Source organism: Nicotiana tomentosiformis, chromosome 3 (assembly GCF_000390325.3).
Source record: "Nicotiana tomentosiformis chromosome 3, ASM39032v3, whole genome shotgun sequence".
NCBI lineage: Eukaryota > Viridiplantae > Streptophyta > Magnoliopsida > Solanales > Solanaceae > Nicotiana > Nicotiana tomentosiformis.
Window position 1 is genome coordinate 71,813,934 of NC_090814.1, and position 26,938 is coordinate 71,840,871.

Genomic DNA, 26,938 nt, shown 5'->3' on the forward strand with positions numbered 1-26,938 from the left:
TTCTTTCAAGGATGGACCGAGATATTTTAACTATTCAAGCTTCAACAGTGGATATCGGAAAGCGCTTTCAGTCAAGCAAGACTTCAACTCGGTGATTATAGAGCGTCTATGAGGGAGAGCTTGAAAAAATCAGTACTTTTCAGAGATTGGATCCGTTCGGAAAGAAGAAATTTTGGACTTGCTGAATCACAACGAGAGGTAGACGAAGCTTACGAAGAAATGTTAGTTGAACTTGTAGAGGATACTGCTTCGCCCGGAAGCGGTGATGACCAAGCTTCTTTTCCGCCACCACCAACGAAAATTCCTTCGTACCTTGAAGGATTTGTGAAATTTGTAAGAGATACCATTTAACTTGTATGAACAAAACTTAATACGCAACTTGTATTTGGCACATCTTGATTAATTTCTTTTTCTTCTCAATGGTGGTATTAGCACCTTGTTATGCTTTTTTTATTGGGGGGAGGAAGACTAAGAAAGATATTGCCATATTTTTTAATGCTATAATAAAATTATAACGCATTGCTTTGAATATCTCTTTACATTATTTTCGTCTTTAAATTTGAATTAAAAAATTTAGGTCACAATTCTATAATATAATTTACAAGAAATTGCCTTAGATATTTTTATTACCATTTTTTTTCTCTAACTTCTATGAAATCTTTTAAAAAATAGAAAGTATTTGTTGGGCCCACTTGGGACCACATAGGACCGGCCCACATGCCATCCATATTGTGAGCCCACTTGGAACTACATAGGACCGGCCCACTTAGGCCCGGATCCGGCCCACATGCCATCCATATTGTGAGCAAAGGAAATGAAAGTGACTTACAAAAGAGTAAATGAGATAAAGTGGTTGAGCAAAGGAGACGAAAGTAACGGAAAAGTCTAGGGTGTTGGGGTTTTGATGGATGCAAGAAAATTAAAGTAACATTTCTAGAATAGTATAGATATGTACTCATTTCTATATTAATAGAAAAATAATATTAAAATAATAAAATGAGAGGGTATAATGACAAATATACCCTTGGTTAACCAACTTCTCTTTTTTATATAATAGAAATAGAAATGTTGCCCCTAAATTTTGGGTCCTAAAACACCAATCTTATTTGCTTCGAGTTGGGCTAAAGGTTAGATATTTTTTTACCCTTTTGCTTATCTATAAATTACTCTCTCTGTGTTTTATATGTAGTATCAGAGCACTGCATTGCCTAAATATATTTTTTCTTAATATGTAAAAATGAAAAAGAAGAAATTGCGTCAAGCACTGGTGCTTCCGCAATTGATTGTTTTACGTTACTCTTTTTTTCTTTTAATTGGTCATAAGTTTCTCCATCATGGATTGTCGGAATACAATTCTGCCCTCCATACTTTTGGTGATTTTCTTTTATTGAAAAATAAAATAAAAATTTTACTCAGTAGAGAGCAGATTGTACAAATATGATGAAAGTAAAATTAATAATAGAATTTGTCGTGGAGTTTATAGGCTAGAATTTTGTAGAGTCTCCTTGCATATGTACGTGTGATTGGTCCATCATAGAATTGCTTTTGGAACTTCGTTAGATAGTTGTAGCATTGAAATCCGTTTCAGTCCTCAGTTAATAACGACGGTCAACTTTTATTCCTTGGTTGATCGAATGGCCATTGCTGGCAAAAGCATAACCATAGTTGTTAGAGTAATTTATACATGTGTTGGTTCTCTTTTGCCTTTATGCTTTATTCAAGAAATGTCCCTGCAAGGTAGAAAGCCATTGTCATCCATTAATACGTCTTCAATGACTTGTGTTTACAACTTGGATTCTTTATTTGGAGATCGAGAGCGGGGTCCTAAATAGCATAATATCTTCTTTTCGAGCTTTCAGCACATCAAGCTCTTAGAGTGACCGCCTATCGATTTAAATTGTCCTCCCTAGCCGGAGGCGGAACCGGCCCCGGACCTAGAGAAGGAATAGGACCGCGACCTAAACCTTTACTAAAAAAAATTATTTACTTACGGGGTGAATCAGTTCTTTGGCTCGTTAAGATACTATTCGCTTGATAAATTTAAATTTTACTACGGACATGCTTGTTTACCCTAAAAACAGATAACAATTAAATTTATATGTGATTTTAAGGATATATGATTTTAATTGGCACAAACTAAGAAAATATGCAAACTAATATTGAAATTAATTGTAAAGAAAAATAAAAGCAAATCAAATGAGATATGAAGCTTGGACCCTCGAACCAAATGAAACAATAAAGGAAATATAAGCAGAGTAACAGAGTATTGAGAACCTTGAGAAAAGAATAGTATATTGTTTTTTTTTTACTGTCTGAGACTCCCTTTACAAATGATCAGACCCCTTTTATATAGTAGGGGAGTCTTATTCTCGATACAATTCTAAATACATTAAGGACTATCATGATAGGCTAATTAATCGGCCTCTTCTTGATACGTGTTGTGGTTTCCGCCGAGATTCCCCCCTAATTGCGGTTGTAACGGCTTTTTTATTTCTTGGCTCGATCTTGATCCTGGCCGATCTTGATCGGTCTCTAGGTGTCGAGCTCGACAACATATTCTTCGCACAATGGTTCGATATTATAATGATGAACCTTGGACCATCATGTTCCAATCTCGATTAATCATAAGGAAAAAATTCGGTTTTGACCGTATACAATGTTTTTGGTGTATATATCTTACGGAGTAAATATATGTAATGTCATGTGATATGTATGTTAGTATAATTAATAAGTAGCCACATCATCAATCATGCAACTATATATACATTAAAGTATAATCTTATGTTTTTCATATATCAGATTTGGGACAAATCATGACATTAAATTCTAGCTAAGCGTAAAAAATACTAACTTTAACCCCCATAGAAAGGTTATTATATTTTTATATTTAATTGGAATGGAACAGAAGATATTTTTATTCTTAATTTGCTCATACATTTTAAGAAAAATTACCATTTTTTTATTTCCATGATAGAAAGGTGGCCTCACCTGCGGATAATAGTCCGCTTCTGCGAAGTCCTCACCCACTCGACTCTCGCTTCAGCGATTACTCCCCCGCAGGAGCGGCACTGTTTCTGCGCCCCTTTTGCCGCATCTGTGATTTCCTTCCGTACGTGCGAGTCCGCACCTACGATCTCCCCACCGCAGGTGTGAAAACACCAGAAAACAGAAAACATCAGGAATTTGCATAAGTCCAATTCAATCCGTTAAGCATTCGAAATACACCCGAGGCCCCCGGGACCTCAATCAAACATACAAACATGTCCTAAAACACCATGTGAACCTAGCCGAGCCCTCAAATCACATCAAACAACGCTAAAAATATGAATCACCCTCCAATTCAAACTTAATGAACTTTGAAACTTCAAACTTCTACAACCGATGCCGAAACCTATCAAACCACGTCCAATTGACCCCAAATTTTGCACACAAGTCATATTCGACCCTACGGACCTACTCCAAGTTCCGGAATCGGAATCTGACCCCGATATCAATAAGTCCACTATCGGTCAAAATCTCTAAAAATTCGGCTTTCGTCATTTCAAGCCTAAATGAGCTACAGACCTCCAAAATAAAATCCGGACACGCCCCTAAGCCCAAAATAACCCAACGGAGCTAACGAAACCAAAGAAACTCCATTTAGGAGTCGTCTTCACACAGTTCTGACTACGGTCAAAATCTTAAGAATTAAGCTTCTAATTAGAGACTAAGTATCCCAATTCACTCTGAAATCACAACAACAACCTCCCGACGAGTCACATAAGCAGAAAAAGATATGGGAAAAGAAGTAAACAGGGGATCGGGGCTATAACTCTCAAAATGACTAGCCGGGTCATTACAGGGCAGCAGAAGATATCTCGAGGGGCGCGCTCGGGGTAATCGACATTAGCTGATCTCCTCATATTTTGGATGCTATGATTCGTGAGGTCAACATGTTAGAAGGTCGATCTTACGAGGGTATTCAGGAGTCGACCGACATCCACGATTTTTTGGATGGGCTCGAGTTAGTTGCCTTAGAGGAGATTATCAGGTTAGGCGGATTATCGGTGCCGAAGATAGCATCATGTTCGGGCTCTACCGATTTTTCATCGATTCCAAAACTAGTGGACTGATTCCTAGCCCCGAGTATTAATCCTGATCGCAAGCGGAAGATCTGCTCTTCGTCGCGGAGGATGCCCGAATTTTCTCTCCCACTGTGGGGATTTCTAGTTACCTTCGGTCCCCGGTGACCGAAGAGGATCAAACCATGATGAATGCGGTAGGACCTGTTTTCCATTTCAACAAGGCTCAACATGCTCTAAATCAGGTAATTTTGATGGTATCTCTGCCGTTTCTTTTACACTTAGAGTTGTAGATAATTCTAACATCTTTTTCCATGTTTGTAGGCCTTGGTATTGAATCACGAGGCTTTCCTCCGAATCTGGGAGGAGCATGTGGCCGAAGTCCGAAACCTCACTAAGAAGAGTGATTCCTACAAACTTCTTAGTGAGAAGCTTCGGACATATTTGGCAACGGCTCGAGATGAGCACGAGGAAATGGTTGAGCAGGTATTTTGAATTCTTCACGATAGTGAAGATAAATTGGAGATAATCACTAACGATCCAATTCTGCAGGTTCGACAGAGGCTCAAACAGATTGGACAGCTCAATTCGCAGGTAGATGAGCTTCTGGCCGAGGCGGAAAAATTCAAAGAAAATATAGACGTCCTTGCTTGGAAAAAGGAGGACGTCCAAGCACAATTGGAGTTTGTTGAGACCCAGCTCCGATCTGTAGAAGAAAATGCCTCAGTGCAGATCGAGAAGATTAAGAAGCTTTAGCATCGATTGGATTTGGCCACTTCTGATAAGGCAGGCTTGGCCGAAGAACTCGAATTGGCCAGATCTGAGGTGGTTGAGGCTAATAAAAGAGTTTATGCTAAAGTGTCCCAGTTCAGGATCGATGTTGAGGTCAACCAGGCCAAGGCCAAGAGCATGGTCGAACATGCTAAATGGCAGGATCGGAGGGAAGCTCTCGAGGAGGTCAGTGCTTAGGGCTTTGATGTTGAGGCCAAAATTGAAAATGCCAAGGCGGAGGAAACCAGAGCCCAAAGGCTGGCCTTCCTGAGGAAGACTTCGAGAGCTCGAGTGAATCTGAGGACGGAGAAAATCCCGAGGACGCAGCCTCCGATGAAGACCAAGCCAATTAGGATATTAGGTTTCTTGTTTTTCTTTTGTATCTTTTCTGGGGCCGATTCGGCCTTTTGTAAAAGAGTTTTGAATATATATATATATATATATATATATATATAAGGCTTTTCTTGATTTTTTGATTCTTGTGTTTTTCCTTCACTTTTCTGTATTTTACGAAGGCTGGCCTTAGCATAAAATTGTGTCCGAGGTTTAGACAATTTTATTGGAACCGTACTAGTACAGTCCTTAGGTTTTTCGATCGAGTGAGTGCTTGCTCGAACTCGAAGTAATGTAGCCCTTAGGCTTTTATTAAAAAAGGTTGTTTATGGCTTTCTCCTCTTTTCGGCTTGAAAAAGTTTTTTTTTTTATCATTTGTATGTGCAAAAAGCTTGTAATGCCTTGGCTCGAAATAAGGAATCGTTCAAGAGTTCGAACAATTTTGTACTCGTTAGAGTTTTCGAGGCTTGATATTATCAAATCCTTTTATGATTTTGCCAGGGGCAGCCTTTTTTAACCGGTTTATGAAAGAATTCAAAGGCTTATTTTGTTACGGAATTCGGACGTCTCTGATCCGTATTAATTTGGTTGTAGCCTCTTTAGTTCGAGATTTGCCCCTTGGGCTTATTTTCCCCGAAAAGTTTGTCCCCAAGTGAATTGGTCGTGGCCTATAAAAATTGAGGGTTGTCTAAAAGGTCTTATGATCTCGGGGTTTTAGTAATTCGATCTCGTTTATTTTTCGGACGATAGTCCCCGAGCATGAGGGTAATTATCCGAACTCTGGTTATAGTCGGCCCTTAAGCCTGTTTACATAATAGGTCGAGAGTATGGAATTGTATCTTCTATGAAGTAACTTTCTATTGAGACCCTTACAATTCTTTCCTATTGAGACCCTTTTGCCCTTACAATTCTTTCCTATTGAGATCTTGCTGGCATGAAGTAACTTCCTCGTATCAAAGTTGACATTCGAGGGCAATGCCCCCCAGTGTTCGAGGTTGATTGTAAAGAAACCTCGGATACTGTTGAATTGTTCTAAGTTAGCACGATCAATGGTTGCCTCATTAAAAACCTCACCGGAAAACCCATTTGGGACAAAACTGTTCTAAGGGAAAAAGAGTGCAACGCGTGTTTTCAAACCTAAAGGCTTCATGTCGAAGAATCCCTCATTGTTCCTGGTCGAACACCTACAAAGGTTAGTTTTAAAATATAAATGAAAATGGAAAGGGTCATACCTTAGCAGTAGTATCGTTTTAGGTGCGATATGTTCCAATTGCTTGGCAGTTGTTCGCCATTTATCATGCCGAGCTTGTAGGATCCTTTTCCGATGATTTCCAGAACCTAGTACGGTTCTTCCCAGTTCAGACCCAGTTTCCCTTCATTCGGATTTCGAGTGTTGAGGGTGACATTTCTTAGCACCAAGTCCCCGATGTTAAAATGTCGAAGATTGGCTCTTCGATTGTAGTATCTTTCGATCCGCTATATTTGGGCGGCCAATCGGACGAGAGCGGTTTCGTGTCTATCGTACAACAACTCTAAGCTCGTATTCATGGCCTCGTTATTTGATTCCTCTGTTGCATATCGAAACCTGATGCTAGGTTCTCTAACCTCGACTGGGATCAGAGCTTCGGCGCCATAAACTAACGAGAATGGTGTTACTCCGGTACTGGATTTTGATGTTGTGTGGTATGCCCATAGAACCTTGGGTAGTATTTCTCTCCATTTTCCTTTGGCGTCGGTCAATCTCTTCTTAAGATTTTAGATGATGGTTTTGTTGGTCAATTCGGCTTGTCCGTTCCCGCTGGGATGATAAGATGTTGATAGGATCCTTTTGATCTTGTGATCCTCGAGAAATTTAGTTACTTTGTTGCCGATGAATTGTTTTCCATTATCACATACAATCTCGGAGGGCATCCCGAATCGACATATGATGTGGTCCCAAATGAAGTCTATGACTTCTTTTTCTCTGACTTTCTCAAAAGCCTGTACTTCAACCCATTTAAAGAAATAATCAGTCATAAATAAAATAAACTGAACTTTACCCAGGGTCGACGGGAGAGGGCCAACAATGTCGATTTCCCATTTCATGAAGGGCCTTGGGGAGAGGACCGAACGCCCTTGCATCCTACTCTGATTACACCATATCGGTCCAATAGTACCCTACTCTGATTACTTTGTGGACCAGCGATTCGGCACCGAAATGATTTCCACAAGTGCCCTCGTGAACTTCTCGTAGGATGTAGTCGGTATCTCCTAGTCCCAAACATATTTCCAACGGTCCATCGAATGTCCTTCTAAACAGTGTTCCTTCTTCGGACAAAGTGAACTGTGTTGCCTTTGTGCGCAGGGTTATCGACTCCTTTGGATCCGATGGAAGCTTCCCATTCTTTAAGTACTCTATGTACTTATTTCTCCAATCCCAGGTTAAAATCGTGGAGTTTTTCTCGGCGTGACCTTCTTCGATTACCGATCTCATGAGTTGTACGACAGTCCCCGAGTTGAGTTCGTCATCCTCGACCGACGAACCTAAGTTTGCAAGAGTGTCAGCCTCGTTGTTCTCTTCTCGAGGTACATGATACAAGGTCCATTCCTTAAATCGATGTAGAGTCACCTGTAGTTTATCCAAGTACCTCTGCATTCGGTCTTCTCGGACTATAAAAGTCTCGTTAACTTGGTTTACCACGAGGAGGGAATCACACTTAGCTTTTATGACCTCTGCTCCCAAGATTGTAGCTAGTTCGAGACCTGCAATCATGGCCTCATACTCAGCCTCATTGTTAGTCAATTTTGTAGTTCTGATAGACTGTCTTACTACATTACCTATGGGTGATTTTAGCACGATGCCTAGTCCGGACCCCTTTGTGTTTGAAGCACTATCCGTAAAGAGGATCCACACTCCCGAAGATGTACCCGATTTTATTAGTAGTTCTTTTTCAACCTCGGGCACGAGGGCCGATGTAAAGTCAGCCACGAAGTCTGCCAAGCTTTGAGACTTGATGGCGGTTCGGGGTCGATACTCAATATCATACCCATTGATTTCTACGGCCTATTTGGCCAATCGACCCGAAAGCTCGGGTTTATGAAAAACATTTCGAAGAGGATAAGTTGTTATAACACATATTGGATAACATTGGAAATATGGTTTTAGTTTCCTAGAGGCGCTTATTAAAGCAAGCGCTAATTTTTTTAAGTGTGGATATCTAGTTTCGGCCTCACCTAAGGTTCGACTAACATAATAGATAGGGAATTGCGTACCTTGTTCTTCTCGGACCAAGACTCCACTTACCGCTATCTCCGAGACTGCCAAGTACAAGTAAAGATGTTCATCCACTTTCGTGGTGTAAAGCAGTGGCGGGCTCGATAAATACCGCTTTAGTTCTGCTAAGGCCTGCTGGCATTCCGGAGTCCATGCAAAATTGCTCTACTTCTTAAGCAGCAAGAAGAATCAGTGGCTCCTATCTGAGAATCTTGAAATGAATCGTCCTAGGGCGGCTATCCACCCCATCAGCCTCTGCACGGCCTTTATATTTTCCACTATCGTGATATCATCGATAGCTTTAATTTTATCAGGGTTGATCTCGATTCCCCGGTTAGATACCATGAAACCAAGAAACTTGCCCGAGCCAACTCCGAATGCACACTTTTCGGGGTTGAGCTTCATATTGTACTTCCTTAATATATCAAAATTTTCCTACAAATGCTTTAAATGGTCCTCTGCTCGTAGGGACTTAATTAACATGTCATCAATATAAACTTCCTTTAATTTTCCTATTTGTTCTTCGAACATTTGGTTTGCTAGGCGTTGATAAGTTGCACCAGCATTTTTTAGACCGAATGGCATTACATTATAACAGTAGGTACCGTACTTAGTGATAAATAAGGTTTTTTCCAAATCCTCCGGGTTCATTTGTATCTGGTTGTACCCGGAGTAGGTATCGAGAAAACTGAGAGTCTCGTGGTCGGCTGTGGAATTGATCATACGATCGATATTTGGCAAAGGAAAAGAATCCTTTGGACATGCTTTATTCAGGTCTTTATAATCTATACACATTCTAAGTTTTTTTCCCTTATTAGGGACTACCACTACATTTTCTAACCATTCGGGGTACTTTACTTCCCGAATGGATCCTATTTTGAGAGGTTTGATTACCTCGTCCTTGATGAAGTCATATTTGACCTCGAACTGGGGCCTTCTTTTTTACTTTATCGGGCGGAATTTAGGGTCCAGGCTTAGTTTGTGAGTGATAATTTCTGGTGGAATCCCTGTCATATCGAGATGGGACCAGGCAAAGCAATCCATGTTAGCTTTAAGGAAATGAATAGGTTTTTTCTTGAGCTCGGGGGTTAGCCCCGTGCCCAAGTATACCTTTCGTTCGAGTTAATGCTTGGCCATTATGATTTGTTCCAGCTCTTCGACCATTGACTTGGTGGAATTGGAGTCATCGGGAACTACAAAGGATCGAGGGATCTAGTAGTCATCATCTTCGTCGATCCCTTACTCCTGCAATTAGGTCGAGGCCAGTATCTGTGGTTGCTATTTGGCCTCCTATTTTCCTTCGATTCCTTCATTGATGAGAGTGCCGATACTGGTATCACTTCATCGACTTAAAATATTTACTTGGCGGCGGGTTGCTCCCCGTACACTGTTTTGACTCCCTCCGACGTTGGTAACTTCAGAACTTGATGAAGGGTCGAGGTCATATTATGGATCCAAGGCCTTCTGAGCAGGGCGTTGTACCTCATGTCACCATCGATCACATGGAACTTTGTTTCTTGGATGGTCCCGGCCACGTTCATTGGCAAAGTAATTTCACCCTTGGTGGTTTCGCTTGCCATGTTGAAGCCGTTAAGTACTCGGGTTTTGGGCACGATTTGATCTTGTAGGTCGAGCTGTTCTATAAACCTTTATCGAATAATGTTAGCCAAGCTACCTGGATCAATCAAAACACGTTTAACTTTAATTTTATTCACAAGGACAGATATTACCAGTGCATTATTGTGAGGTTGTAAGATCCCATCTATATCATCGTCACTAAAAGATAAGGTCCCCTCCGGTACGTAGTCTCGAGTCCATTTTTCCCTTGTGATCGACACCTTGGTGCATTTGAATACGGTCCCCTGAGAAATATCGACCCCTCCAACAATCATGTGGATCAGGTGTTGCGACTCTTCCTGCTCATTCTATCTGTTTGAATCTTTGTTCTTGAAATGATTTTTAGCCCGATCTCTTAAGAATTCTCGAAAATGTCCTTCGTTGAACAAACGCGCTACCTCTTCCCTCAGTTGTGTGCAATCTTTTGTTCTATGATCATGGGTGCCATGATATTTGCACATTTGATTAGGATTTCTCTGGGCCGGATCACTCTGTAGAGGTCGGGGCCACCTGGTGTTTTGATGCGCCCAATGGCCGATACAATAGCTGATGCATCAATGTTGAAGTTGTATTCCGATAGTCGTGGTGCTTCTTTGGGTTCGACATTTCTGTCGAAACCACTCTTACTCATGAGCCCTCAAGAGATCTGTTCTCGATCATTTCTTCTATCAGTTTGACTGGGGTTGCGTCCAGACCTGCTATTTCTTCAATCTCCACCGTATGGCTGATATCGATCTCTGTTTGAATGTGGTTCCCGGTCAATATCCTTTTAAACTCTATCGATGGTCCTGTTTGGATAAACGGACCCGGAAGGAGTCCGCAACTGGTAATCCTCGACCCTAATCTTTCACTGGTACCGATTATGCACGTCGGCCCAGGTTACAGCTGGATATTCGATCAAGTTTTGCTTCAATTGTTGTGAGGCTACCGAACTTCGTATGTTTAGGAGCCTGAACGGCCCAATCGTTGGTAACTCAGGGCAGATCCATGCGCAGATACGAACTCTCTAAGCATCTCGTTGTCTTTCTGTTTTACTTTGAAGAGGTCCGAATTTCTAGTCTCGACCTTTATCGCTCCGCCGTGCGCTTTGACGAAGGAATCTGTGAGCATGGCAAAAGAATCAATGGAGTTAGGTGGTAAATTATGGTACCATGCCATCGCCCCCTTTGATAAAGTTTCTTCGAATTTCTTCAGCAGTACAGACTCAATCACATCGTCCTCTATGTCGTTCTCATTTATTGCGCATGTGTAAGAAGTGACATGTTTGTTGGGGTCGGTAGTTCCATTATACTTGAGAATTTCTGGCATGCGGAATTTTTTTGGAATGGGCTTAGGAGCTGCGCTCGGGGGGAAGGGATTTTGTACGAACTTCTTTGAATCCAAACCCTTCAAAATCGGTGGTGCTCCCGGAATTTGATCAACTCGGGAGTTCTATGTTTCCATTTTTTTGTCATTCGCTTCGATCTTCTTCTCCCCCGATTCAATTTGCTTTGCCAGCTCCTCGAACATTTTCAAGATAGCGGGGTCAGTTCCTGACTCACTCCCATTTGACCTCCCCAGCACCGGTTCGGCCCTGTGAACAATTTCCTGTGATGACTCGGGTTCGACCCTACTCGGTGCGTGGTTTTGATTTTGAAGTTGTGCTATTGCATCTTGTTGAGCCTGTAACATTTTGAATATTATTCGAAGGCAGATTCCGCCTTCTTCACCTCCCTGTGAGTTCTGACCGGTTGATCGAACGCTTCTGCGGACATTATTTTAGTGGTCAACGCCCAGATTTGCATTCAGGGAAACATGGGAACTGACGTTGATGGTGTCTGCAACTAGTGCTCCCTCGAGGTCAACTTGAAACACTTTGTTTCCTGGGATGGCTACGTTGTTGTTTTCTCCATGAAAACCAAGGTCGTTATCGATGTGTGTGGGTAATGCTTGATAGTTCGACATGCTGATCCTGGAATCAAAAATGTTTATAATAACAAGTGTAAATCAGTGTGTGTTATGAAAATTAACACCATGCAATCACTATTGTCCTTAGCCCCATAGTGGACACCAAACTATTTACCCTAAAAATGGATAATAATTGAATTTATATGTGATTTTATGGACACGTAATTTTACTTGGCACAAACTAAGAAAATATGCAAACTTATATTGAAATTGACTATAAAGAAAAATAAAAGCAAACCAAATGAGATATGTAGCTTGGGCCCTCGAACCAAATGAAACAACAAAGGAAATATAAGCAGAGTAACAGAGTATTCAGAACTTTGAGAAAATAGTAATATATTATTTTTTTGCTGTGTGAGACCCCCTTTACAAATGATCAGACCCCCTTTATATAATAGAGGAGTCCTCTTCTTGATTCAATTCTAAATACAGTAAGGATTCTCATGATAGGCTAATTAATAGGCCTCTTCTTGATACATGCATTGATTTCCGCCGAGATTCTCCCCCTAATTGCGGTTGTAACGGCTTTTTTGTTTCTTGGCTCGATCTTGATCCTGGCCGATCTCGATCTTGATCGGTCTCTGGGTCTTCGAGCTCGATCTTGACCGACCACGATCTTGATCGGTCTTTGGGTTTCGAGCTCGACAACATATTCTTCGCACCATGGCTCAATATTATAATGATGAACCTTGGACCATCATGTTCCAATCTCGATTAATCATACGAAGGGAAAAACTCGGTTTTGACCGTATACAATGCTTTTGGTGTATATATCTTACGGAGTAAATATATGTAATGTCATGTGATATGTATGTTAGTATAATTAAGAAGTAGCCACATCATCAATCATGCAACTATATATACATTAAAGTATAATCTTATGTTTTTCATATATCAGATTTGGGACAAATCATGACATTAAATTCTAGCTAAGCGTAAAAAATACTAACTTTAACCCCCATAGAAAGGTTATTATATTTTTATATTTAATTGGGAATGGAACAGAAGAAATTTTTATTCTTGATTTGCTCACACATTTTAAGAAAAATTACCTTTTTTTATTTCCATGCTAGAAGTTAATACATCGAAAAATTGTTTATCGATGGGTAGATTTTAACAACACATTGATTCGTACGTGTTTATTTTCGATAGATATGACGTGCATTGGCATGTATATCATAACTTATATGGATCTTGATGCGCCTATATATTTGTGAATTAGAAGCATGATTGTTATTTATATATTTTCAGCATTAATGATATTTAATAATGGTTTTGAAATTTCCTATCTTCCAAATGAGAAAGTTGTTGATTTGGGATGCATGGACCTTGACTATATGCTCTTCGAAAATGATACTGCTATAGTACTGCCACTAAGATAGCTCTCTACGGCTCCCTAATTCAAAAGAAACTGTCCATGAAATATCTTTTGCCCTTTTCATTTATGGTGTTGAATGTTCTCGGCTTGACTTAAATGCGCAAATCGAAAGGAAATTTGTGGCACGAGTGTACGACTAAATCTTAGATATATTGTTGGCAGCATGTTTCAGTAGTAATCCCAAACAATGGAATTCACTTGGATTTATGCGATTAAATCAACCAAAAATCTTTTTGACCTAGTGATATGTGCTTAGTTAAGCAATCAAAATGTAAGCTTACCCAGTTCTAAATAATTAACTATAGTTAAGTAATACAAGTATATCTCAAAATACATGTCATGTATTTATTTACTTGATATAACTTTTTAATTATTTTTTCTAGCTAATTCCTAAATTGGGGCCTGGGGACTGCTCAATTTGATGGAAATATTATCATATATGGTGAGGAATTAGGTCCTACAGCCGCTTCCAGTTGTGTGATAATAGAAAAGAAGAGATCGAGAGAGAAGGCATGCCTCCTGGCTCCAACTTGGTACTTGCCCAATACCTAATTGATTCACAACAATGTAAAATCAAATTATTTGAAACCCAATTGAAAATAATTGTTCGCATTAAATATGACTTGGTAGATTGAAAAATAATAGTAAATGATGTGTTGAAATCTTAAATTGTACTAAGTTTTTTTTCCATAAATGTGGTGTACACATATATAATTAATATTGCTCTCTCCGTCCCAACTTATGTGACCATCTTTTTCTTTTGGTCAGTCTAAAAAAGAATGATATTTTTTTTATATTTAAAACAATTTAACTCCAATCTTCTCATTTTACCTTTAACGAAATGATTTAGAGTCACATAAATAGTTGTAACTTATTTTAAACCACAAGTTTCTAAATTCTTTCTTTTATTCTTAGACTCTATGCTTAGACAAATGTCATCACATAAACTAGGACGGGAAAAAGAAAAAATGGCATGGTATGACAACACATAAAGAGAATTGGCAATATTTTAGCCTTATATTAGGTTCGGCAAAGGTAACCCCAAAAAATTGGCCTTATATAGCCAAATCCTAAATAACCCTAGTTTCTTATTTATTCTCTCTCCCCCTATTTTTTCGTCTCTCCCCATATTTCTTCTCCAATTTTCTTCTTCAATCTTTTTCTTTTTTTCTTCTTCTTCAATCTAGCAAATTTTCTTCTTCAATCTGGATTTGGAAGGGCATGTGTTCTTTGATAATGTTTGAGAAGTTGTAATGGTTGAATATATTTTTCTATTAAGTTTAGATCTTCCCATCACGGCGGTAATTCTGTAAAAAGATTTGTTTTTTTTATCTAGTTTTCTTCTTGTCTTCACCCGATTGTTGCTTTGTTCAGTTTGATTTGTATCTCTTTGAAAGACTCCAATTTTCTTCTTCTTCTTCTCTATTCTTTTTTTAATTGTTAAAAAGAAAATATGTGTGTTTGAGGTGGTGTATATCTATGTATATCATCATATGTACCCATGTGTATATCATGTTGTATATTGTGATATACATTGTTAGATAAGGCAATAAAAGGTTAAATCGGAATCAAATCGTCCTAACTAATTTTAAGAGAGTAAAACTCATTCTGAATAAACTTACTTTAATTTTTTATTGATCAAAGAAGGAAAATAGTTTTTTCGATTTAACAGGTTTAGAGCAAGTTTAAAAATATAAAAATAATAAATATAATTATAGGAGCAAATAAAATTTTGATATACAAAGAAAGAAAATAAATTTTTGATATACATTTTTGATATACATTTTGAGATACATTCGATGTGTTATACATTGCGATATACAAATAATATAATTATTTTTATTGTGATATATATTGATAAAAAGGCAACAATAAATGTTAAATAACTATATATATATATATATATATATATATATATATATATATATATATATATATATATATATATATATATATATATATATATATATATATATATATGATTTCATATTTTAGATATACAAAAAAAGAAAATAAACTTTTAATATACATGTTGATATACACAAGGAAGAAGAAAAAGCTGTGATATACACATTATTGTTGTGATATACATTTATTGTCTATTTGATGCCAATATCTATAACTAGGGCTATTTTCTTCTATCTTGCATGCACCCCCATCATCAGTTAAAAAAGGAGATTTCTCCCTAGTTATAATATAATAGAAACCCATATATCACCTTTATTTAGGTTCCTTATTAATTACTTTGTAAATCTATATTTATAAGTTATATACAAAAATAAAAAATAAAAAAATTCAAGATCCCTCAATTATAGCATGTCACTTACACGACACTCATCCCCCATTTCAAATAACCCCCTACATTTAAGATTTTGTTTCTTTTTCAAAGGATGTCAAAAATATTTTCTCTCTTTCTTAATAATCACCCAAAATCTCTCTTTTATTTTTATACCCCCCACTCCCCTTCCCCCCAAAATTTTCGATTCTTTTCCTTTTTCAAAGGTTTTCAAACCCAATTTCTCTCTTTCTTACTAATCACCCAAAATCTCTATTTCTTACTGATACAATGTAGACGAAATTCAAAATATTGCTCTAGAATCAAGCTGTGGGTAAATTTTGAATCTTGTTTTATTTTTTCTAAAATCTTTATAAATTTTGAATCTTGTTTTATTTTTTCTAAAATCTTTATTGTTTGTGACTTGTATATGATACATCAATATCCAAAATAATACTTGATACAATTATAATATGATTATATTAGATTTTTAGTATAGAGTTGTGATTGAAACTTGAAGAAGATGAAGATCATAATTATATTATAATTTTTCAGAAATGTATCACAATTGTATTATAATTGTATATGTATCATAATTGTTGAAGTAATTGTATTACAAATGTATGATAATTATATATTTATTGCATATTGTTACGAGCAGTTGTGAGTTCGTGACGAACTTCACAGTTTGTATCACAAATATATGATAATTTTATATATTAATTTATTAGTATTGTATCACGTATTATTTTGGATATTAATGTACCATATACAAGTTAGATATAATTCTGATACAAGTATGATACAATTATGTTTTAGGAATTGATGTATCTAATACAATTCAAATACAATTATGAAATAGTTATCATACAATTATCATACAATTCCTGAATATTTTCTTCATTTTCAGTGTTGTCCAGTCTCCCAGCAAAAAAAATAATGTAATTAATAATTTTTTAACAATATAAAGTTGTCGGCAATGGTGGGAAGAGAGAAGATGGAGATTTTGGGCGTAGATTAAAAGATTTTGATGTAAAAAAAGGAGAGAGAAGAGGAGAGGGAAAAAAAAGGAAAGGATGTAATTGAATCCCTTAATTGAAGGCACTAATAATGGTGTGGGAGCCTTTTAAGGAGTAATGTATACAATTTATAAGAAAAACCTAGATACTTATTAATAACTACAAAACATAAAAAACATAGGTAAATAAGTTTCTTGTTACAAAACAATAAAAGAAAAAGAAGAGTATTGTAGAGAAAAGTAGAAAGAGAATTCTTATTGATTTGGGATCATTTACAATAGAATAGAACCCCCTCTATTTATAGGAAAAAAGTGACATAGTCACAAAGTAACAAGCCCTAAAATATCTCTAAAATATTGGCATTCACCTTAAATACAATTCTATTTATAACACTCCCCCCTTGAATGTCTATTCAACAGATAATGTGTCTCGTTAAAACCTTAATTAAAATAAAACCCAGTGAAAAAAAATTCTAGAGAAGAAAAAAGAGTACAAATGTTTAGAAATACGCCTTTTGGTTGCCTCGTTAAAAACCTTGCAAGAAAAAATCAGTGGAACAAAACCTTGTAAGGAAAAAAGAGTACAACGCGTATTAACTCCCCCTGATGAAAGAATCAATTCACATTTTTGAACCTTCGCATTCCAATCTTGAGCACCATATTCAAAAGATCATTGGTAGAGATTTGATAAACAAATGAGCCATATTAACTTGAATGAATATGTTACACCTTGAAATCATCATTCTTGATAGAGATCTATTGTCTTCATATGATCTTGTTGGAATCGTCATTTCAATATCTTCACATAGGTATAACAACTTTTGTTATCATATTATCGTGCTTATAGTTATAGCAAGATATATATGTGCACAAATTGCACTTAGGATGTGGTAATTCAGGACCAAGAAACTCTCCAAGAATTGTTTATGTTATAAGCATTTTAAATCGTTTATGGATTGTCATATATGTATGCCATATAAATAGACTTTAGATTTACATCAAGCTTTCATGTTATGCCAGACATATAAGATACATAAAAGTGATTGCACACACTATTTACTTTATACTTTCGAGTCTTCAAACTACATGTCCAAAACTACATGTCTTATGAAACTAATTCTATTCCAATTTGTGTCTCTTCCACTTGGCCAATATTTTTGTGTCTGTATTCGACAGACTTAAGATCCTCATCTATACTTAACGTTATCATAGATGTCATTGACGAACATTTTATACCGGTTCCAACACTTTTTCATAAAGCCATAACATAGAGATCTCTTCATTCAAATTTTCAGGTACCTGAACCTCTCCTGAGATTTTATGAAGTGTTATTTCATGTGATCTTCTAGATCACTTGCCTCCTTATTATGATCATTTTGATCATTTGCTCATCTTCTTTATCAAGAATTTTATTTGAAACCGATTTGTCTATACGCTTTAAACGTACCATAGACTGTCCTTCCAGGACTTATTCTAATAGGGGCATTTGCAGTGAGAATATAGTTACTTTCTTTAGGTCAGCAAAAGCGTCTGGCATACTTTGCAATATATTGCAGATGCATTATCTTTTTATGAACTTCACGTTCATATTATCTTATTCGAGTATCTAGATGTACAAATGATAATTTATTCCACGTAACGTTTTCTCAAATGTTTATCATGTCTCCCCCTCATGTTAGAAAAACTAACTTGCTTCCTCAACTTTGGAAACCTACCTTTATGCGTTATAGTGTTAATCAAAATATACACTGCACATCAATAATAATAAGATGAAATTATTTGATTCTTGACCCTGAACCACTTGTGAGGGAAGAATATAATATACTTTTGTACATAACGTATATCAAACTGATATAGATAACTTCGTTCTCATAAGCAATAGTTTAGCTATTAAGTAGAGGCACTAAATAGATTATTTTGCTAAACCAACTGTCATGTGAATCAATTTATCAAGATGAACTATCTTGAATAGAAAATCTGGAAATTATGCTCTAAATTAAATTATTGAGCAAGTTACCTCGCAAACACCAAGTTGCAGGTTAATAATAATCGCACATGTAACCATCTCATAGAATCATCTTATATGGTATACATGTCAGGTGAATGGGGCCATATTCACCTTTGACATTTCCAGCATTCATGGGATCCAATCCCAATTTTAGTTGGTCTATTAATTAAGTAGAACAAGCAACATAAAGAATTCTTACAGAAGTTTTTAGTTCTTTAATATTTACCCATGTGAATTCTCTTTTATTTTTGCACATCATACTTAAATTAACATGGCCAAACCAACTATGCCAACTGAATAAATTATCAATATTGATAAACTTCAGGTTTACACCACGACGTGTGCAATTATCAACAAACTCCAAGTTTATTATGATATGGGTTTTTATATTAATAAACTTCTACTTTATTGTGGCATTCTTTTATTTGTGTCGTACAAACTGAAAAATAAAGCTGGTAACTTTTTACATATATATTACTCTGCTACAAGTTATAGTAATAGAAGATATTAAATATTTTCTTTATTAATAGTCTCAATTTAACCAACCATTTTCGCGAATACTTTAGAAACTCAATAAGTTTCTTTGAGACTTACTAAAATATAATGCCTTATTGATAATCAATTTATTTCTCTAAAATAGTAATAATTGGCTCTTTCAGAGCTCTCAATTAATTTTGTACCATCACCTATTCATCAACATCCATATAGTAAATATATTTTTCAAAGAGAAAGTTATACCATTATGGTCATGGTCAAAATCATTATACAAAAAATATGTTGCTTCCATTACTTTTACCCTGTCATAATCACATTGCCATAATATTCTTGCATAATCACAATAAGTACGTGATCAATGACCATTCATGCCATAATAATAAAATTATTTTCTTATTTTATCTCAAACATCCTTCTAGAGGTGAGTGTGGTATATTCACTACCACTAACACATTCATATTATTCCAAGAATAAATATGTTTCCATACATCACATGTTGTCACATTCACATTATGAATAAACCATAATCATCTATATGTACTTTACAAAATCTCATGTCAAATCGATGACAAACATTACTTTCACAGAGTGAAGGATTATTTTGAGAATCCTTATTATTCTCATTACCACAATAATGACGATTATAATTTCGTCGATCTATTGCCACGTCCACATTCTGTGATATCTTTACGGTAATAATTTTGTCTTCTTGATTTATTACATATTTCTACCACATTCTCTTAAGGGAACGAGGATGAAGCAAATTCAATGGGACGGGTTTCTACTTTTAGTGCTCATAATCATACATGAATTTGATCATGGCGAGACATAAAAATTTTATCTGTAACGACCTGGCCGGTCATTTTAAGTTCTAGCGCATCGATCAGCGGTTTGAGACCTTGAATAGCTTCACTTCAGGTATTATGACTTGTAAATGTAGTTGAAATTGAATTTCGAGAAGTTCGGAGTTGATTTGGAAAGAAAAATCAAAATTCGGAAGCTTTAAGTTGGAAGGGTTGACTAAGGTTTTACTTTTGAGTAAACGACCTCGGAATCGGGATTTAAAGGTTCCAATAGGTTTGTATGATGATTTTGGACTTGGGCGTATGTTTGGGTTGATTATCGGGGTGGTCCGGAAGCATTTCGGCACCTATTATGGAAAGTTGGCATTTTAAAAGTTCTAAAATTTTATAAGTTTGGTTTGAAGTGGATTTTGATGTTATCGATGTCCGTTTGGAGTTCCGAGCATTGGAATAGGTTCGTACAGTGATTTGTGACTTGTGCGTAAAGTTTGGCATCATTTCGGAATGTTTAAGTATAATTTGGACGCGTTCGGCGAAGTTTGAAGGTTGAAAAATTGGAAGAAAGGTTTTTGGCCGTCGATTCGTAATTTTGATGTTGTTTGACATGATTTGAGGCTTCGACTAATTCTGCATCGCGTTTTGGGATGTGTTGGTACATTTGGATGGGGTCCCCGGGGCCTCGGGTTTGAAATGGATTGGAATTCGGATTTGAGGAGATATTGTTGATGTTGAAGACTGGTGTAATCGCACCTGCGGAAAGAGTGATCGCAGGTGCGTAGGGGGTCGTCACAGGTGTGATTTTTGTGAAGAAGGTCTGGGGGTGCAGGTGAAAGGAAACTTCCGCACCTGTGAAGTCGTAGATGTGGAGAAGGGGTCGCAGAAGCGGTGCTGGGTGAGAGGTTGTGGTTGCGCAGGTGCGAGGGAATTTCCGCACCTACGAGTTCGCAGGTGCGGGCTGTTGGTCGCAGAAGAGGGAAGGGACCTTGGGATGAAGGAGCGCAAAAGCGGAGGAATTCCGCAGAAGCAGACTCGTGTCCGCAAAAGTGAAGTGCTGGGAGTCAGGGGGTTTTCGCAGATGCGATATTTGGACCGCACCTGCGGAATCGCAGATGCGGTCAAGTGACCGCAAGTGCGATGATCGCTGGACAGAGGGCCTTGTTAAGTATATGGGTTTGGCTCATTTTCATTTTATTTCTTCCATGGGAGCCATTTTGGAGCGATTTTGGAGCGTCATTTTCATGGTTAATCATGAGGTAAGTAATTTCTACAAGTTGTGAGTTAAATATACGAATTTGGGCTTGTAAATATATGAAAACTTATGGAAATTATGGGATTTTAAGAGAAAACCTAAAAATTGGTATGTTTGGATTTTTACCACGAAATTGGACATGAAATTAGGAATAAATTATATATTTGAGTTCGTGATATTTTGGGTAAAGTTTATCTTCAAACATTTTCGGAATTCAGGCACGTGGGCCCGAGGGTTGACTTTATTGACTTTTCGAGCGGAGTTGGGAAGTGTTATGAATTAATTAATTATGATGTTTGAGTATATTTTTATTGGCTTCCGTGATTGTTTGACTAGTTTCGGAAGGTTTGGCTTGGAGTTGAGTGTTAGAGTAGTGTTGGAGCCGGTTATGAAACTTCGGAGCGAGGTAAGTCTCATGTCTAACTTTGTCAGGGGAAAACTACCCCTAGGTGATGTAATTGTTATATGCTATTAGTTTTGGGTGCTACGTATGTACGAGGTGACAAGAGTCCGTACGTAGCTAAAGCATATTTATGTCCGGGTAGACTTAGGACTTTACCATGTAATATTTGGAATATTTGAATTCATTCTGCTGGCTTATTAATTAAAATTATAATTGAACTTGATTTAGAAATATATACATATATATTAGGTCGAGCCTTATTACCTTGAGTTGTTGGCAAGTTATTTGAGAAACGGTAAAGTTATACTCACCTTGTGTTCATATACTGTATCGTAAGCTCGTGTCTCGTAATTCGATAATTCCTTTCCTTTCTTGTGGAGCGGGCTGAACGCCTCGGCATGATTACGTACCACACTCTCATGGGAGCGGGCCATTCACCTCGGCAGTCTAATAGATGTATCTATGGCTCGTACCACTCGACCCTCGGCAGTGTACACGTTATGATGGGATGGGGCCGATCGCCTCGGCAGTATCATATTCTTTCTGAGATCTGGCTATACGATATCGACATAATCATGCATCATATCACAAGTAGTCCGAATATTCGTGAGATTTTCCTACCGCTGATGCCTTGTATTTTATATGGAAATTCTTATCCGTTTATTATTGGTATTTGATATTTTCGAGCTGTCGAGATAGAATATGAGATTGAGAAATTGATATCGTTAAAAGAAATTTTGGAAGATTGTGTTAGTTACAAATTTACCTCACTACTATTGTTGTACTCTTATCTGTTTTTGATTTACCATATTGATTTATTGGACCACTAGTAAGTGTCGATGTCGACCCCTCGTCATAACTTTTCCGGGATTAGGCTAGATACTTACTGGGTACCCGTTGATTTACATACTCATGTTGCACTTCTGCACTAAATGTGCAAGATCTCACAGGTTCATTTGATGATCATCTTGGCGCGTAGGCGCAGCTGTTGAGGAGACTTCATGTGAGTTGCATCCCAGGCTACGCATCGCAGTCCACAGAGTCTCCATCGTACTATTTATTTTATCATATCTTATTTACATTCTAGACAGATGTTGTATTATTATTGTGCTCCTTAGTAAATGCTCATGCACTTGTGACACCGAATTTTGGGGGTACCTACTGGGTGTTCATTATTGTAGTTCGCGTAATTATTATCATTTTACCTTGTAATTTATACCTTATACGGAAATTGAAAAATAAAATCACGGGTTTTCTATGAGTACTAGATTTTACACTACTTATTCAATATGATTCATGATTTCGAAAATAATAAAATGAGTAACTAAGTTGATTAATCACCATTGGCTTGCCTGACGGCGGCGTTAGGCGCCATCACGATCTATAAAGGATTTTGGGCCGTAACATTACCACTTTGGGTGGTTATAATTTCTCACAAAACTCTAATAGAGTTATAATCAAAATTTATTGTCTTTGCTTGTATTTAAAATCAAATTATAGAATTTCAAGAATGTAAAAGAGAAAAATAAGGTAAAATACTTATCTTAAATCCAGAATTAATTCCTGAAGGAATCATGGAATAATTGACAATCATTATGCTCAATATTATGTACAAGTTGAGCACCATGCACGTATCCCAAAGCCTCTACTCAATTGGTTGGAGTTTCGTGCTGATAACGGGTTATAAAACAATAGAAGAGTATTGCAGAGAAAAGTAGAGAGAGAATTCTTATTGATTTGAGATCATTTACAATGGAATAAAGCTCCTCTATTTATAGGAAAAAAGTGACTTAGTCACAAAGTAACAAATCTTAAAATCTTTCTAAAATATAGACATTCACCTTAAATACAATTCTATTAATAATATTTCTAATATAGTATAGTTAGGTAAAAATCCCTTAAAAAATTGTACTCTCTCCGTTTCAAATTAGATGAGGTACTTTCCCTTTTAGTATGTTTCAAAATAAATGACACATTTCTAATTTTGGAAAATAATTCAACTTTAAACTCTTCATCTTACCCATTTTACCCTTAATGAAAAGCTTTTATAATCACATAAATGTCATGGCCCCACAAAACTTTTACCCCTTAAATTTTTAAGACCACAAGTTTCATAAATCTTCTTCTTTTTTCTTAAACGTCGCGCCGAGTCAAACTAACTCGTTTAAATTGGAAATGATTGAGTAATAGTTGTTGCATTTTGCATGCACCCCAAAATCACACGCTCCTATATATACAACCTTATTAGTCACTTCCTTTCTCCATCTCCAATAACTCACTCTTACTTTCTCTTTGTAAGACAGTATATATATATCATGACGACAAGGCCAGAAGACGAAGAAGACGAGGAATTAACGTTGGAACTGATAAGCCAACACCTCCTCGGTGACTTCACTTCTACTGACTTCTCTTTCTCTACTCTTCCCGACGATTTCCAGCCCGTAATTTTCACCTCTGATCAGAAACCTAACCATTTTGATCTTCACGATAATTTTTCCGAGTTTGAGACAAAGCCCAATATCATTCTAAGCCCCACATCAGTTACCACTTCTGTCGTTTCCAACACAAGAATATTTGATGATTCAAGTTTGAACAGAACGGATAAAAAAGTGGACGGGTCGGGTTACGGGTCTTCAGTGGTGGAGAATGGAAAGAAGAAGCATTACAGAGGGGTTAGGAGGCGACCGTGGGGGAAATTTGCGGCGGAGATAAGAGACCCGACCCGAAAAGGTTCGCGGGTCTGGCTTGGAACTTACGAGACCGACGTGGACGCTGCGAGAGCTTATGATTGTGCAGCTTTTAAGATGAGGGGAAGAAAAGCCATTTTGAATTTTCCATTCGATGCCGGAAATTTAAGTCCGCCGGCGAACATTGGCCGGAAGAGGAGAAAAGGATAGGCCATAAGTAAAGGTGTATATAATTCAGCTTAAAGGAGTTTTTTATTAAATAAAACTAAAATCAATTATGGTTATTAAATTAATAAAATTTAACCAAACCAAACATAGTTGGTTTTTCTGTTCATATTTTGTCGGATTTTTCCTTTTTCATTGTTTTTTTTTTCACTTTTTTTTTTTTTTTTACTTGGTAGGGTAGATAGTCTAGAGTGTTCATAACAGTAGTATTGACACGCAGTCTCGCTTTCTGTTGGTAGTAAGTTTTTATGTCTAACCGTTGTTTTCTTTCATTGTTGATCACCTTACTGTTTTGTTGTTTTTATTCTGCTTTTATATGGCTTTTGGTACTGCCTCTTCTTGTCTATTTTCATTAATGTGGTGCTTATGCTTTCCTGAGCCGAGGGTCTATTGAAAACAACTTCTCTATCCTCACAAGGTAGGGGTAAGGTCTGCGTACACACTACCATCCCCAGTTGTTATTTTTTTTCCTTGTACAAGTGTACATTATAATTAGGAGTATTTAAACCGAACTGGAAAACCACATCAAACCGAAAAGTCAAACCAAACCGATTAAATTTTTTTTATTAGATTTGGTTTGGTTTGTTATCGCGTAAAAAAAAACTCGAACCAAACCGATATATAATATATAATTTTTATATATACTTTAAAATTTTATATAGAATTATTTTTTTAAATATCTAAAATATTATGACCTTCTCATGGATGTAATATTTAATATAACTATAAAGTGCATCTATTTTATTTACTTTAAATAATGGTTGATTTTAACTTGTACTATCACTTTCGTTGCAAATGTTATTAAAATGCGTCAATCTCTCTATTCTTTCATATTCTTATATCAAGATCTATTAAACTCTTCTATCCTTTTTTAATTTGATATAGTATTTTATCAGTAATTTTTAAAATTAAATAGAACATATCATTATTTAGGTTTCATATTGATTTTTGTATTTAATTAACCTGATTAAGCTGGAAAGCGTACATCAACGAAAAACTATTGTTGGACTAAGAAAATAACTATCATGTGTTACTAAAGAAAATCTCCCTTAAAAATATTTTAATAGAGCATATGCTTGTTAATTTTTTCTAAACATATATTCACTTATCAAAACATTATCTATAACTCTAACAAAGTAAAATTGAAATAATATTCATGTAACAAAAAGAACCCGAAAAATCCAAAAAGCCCGACAAAATTGAACCAACCCAAATCGATATAATTGGTTTGATTTGATTTGGATAAAAACTGAACCAACCCGACTCATGTACATCTCTAATTATAAACCCTTTGAGGACCTCCGATAAAATAAGTGTACAATATACAAGGTTTTCCCAAGGAGGTATTATGTAACTCTAAACAATTTCAGTTATAAGTTTTCCATTGAAACAAAGGGGAGTAATAAAAAAAAAAAGGCATAATACTATGAGATGGAACACTAAAGAAGATTATTGATTTGTTGTTGCACAAATTTTGAATTTTCAAAAAAGATATGGTACAATTTTCAAGTTTAAATTGACCGAAGTTAAACAAGTTTAAATTGACCCAAAAAGTAGAATGACGAAATTTAAAGTGTGATCGTAAAAGTAAGCAGGGGTGTGCAAAGAAAACTGGCAAACCGCACCAAATCGATAATCCGAGTCAAATCGAGAAAAAAAATCCGACTATAGTTTGTTGTTAGAAAAAAAACCTAACCATAATTGGTTTGGTTTGGTTTTAACTAAAAAAAGTCAAACCGAAACCAAACCAACCCGACATTACATATATACAAGTTTTAAAAATATTTTATACATAAAAATAATTATTGTGATGTAATTTATACATATTTTTTAAACTTTTTCATAATTCTCTCTTTTAATGTATTATTTCAAGATTGGACTTAGAACTTTTGGATAGTCAAATATGTTTTATAGCCCATAAAGGTTAGTGATTCAAATAAAGTCCAAAGCAAAATCAAATCAATGAAAGTGCTAACAAAAAATTTCAATTCAACACACAATAGTATTGAATATTTATTTTCTTAGTTTTTCATTACTTTAGATAGTGAAAATGCATAACTTACTTTTGATATTATTTAGTCATGTAATTAATACTTAGTTCCTATTAGTCGTACTTATTTTAATATGATTTAGTGCTTTTAGATTATGTTTATTTTTATTATGGCTTATTAATTAGCAATATTTATTTTATGCGATTTGTTGAGTATTTTAGTATATCATGACTCATCTCATATTATTTTGTATTATTTTATTGGGTAACATCTTATATAGTTTTATCCTACTAGGACCTAAAAAATATTAGAGCATAAATTATAAATTTTATGCTATGAAGATTTTGTCGGGAAAAAACCGAAACCCGAGAAAATCGAAAAATTCGAAAAAAACCGAGATTGAAAAACCCGACTTTTGTTGGTT

The 26,938-nt window shown here is 36.2% G+C and overlaps 1 protein-coding gene across 1 annotated transcript; it reads left to right on the forward strand.

The window, feature by feature from the left end:
- The first annotated feature begins 23,890 nt into the window (after nucleotides 1-23,890).
- On the forward strand, nucleotides 23,891-24,779 carry LOC104100379 (ethylene-responsive transcription factor ERF106-like). The gene has a single exon (XM_009607592.4). The coding sequence runs from the start codon at nucleotides 23,927-23,929 to the stop codon at nucleotides 24,506-24,508; it is 582 nt and encodes a 193-aa protein (XP_009605887.1). The 5' UTR covers nucleotides 23,891-23,926; the 3' UTR covers nucleotides 24,509-24,779.
- Nucleotides 24,780-26,938: the final 2,159 nt, after the last annotated feature.

Bases quoted from the DNA above. Each gene is read 5' to 3' on its own strand.
- LOC104100379 (XM_009607592.4), top strand. From the start codon at position 23,927: ATGACGACAAGGCCAGAAGACGAAGAAGACGAGGAATTAACGTTGGAA.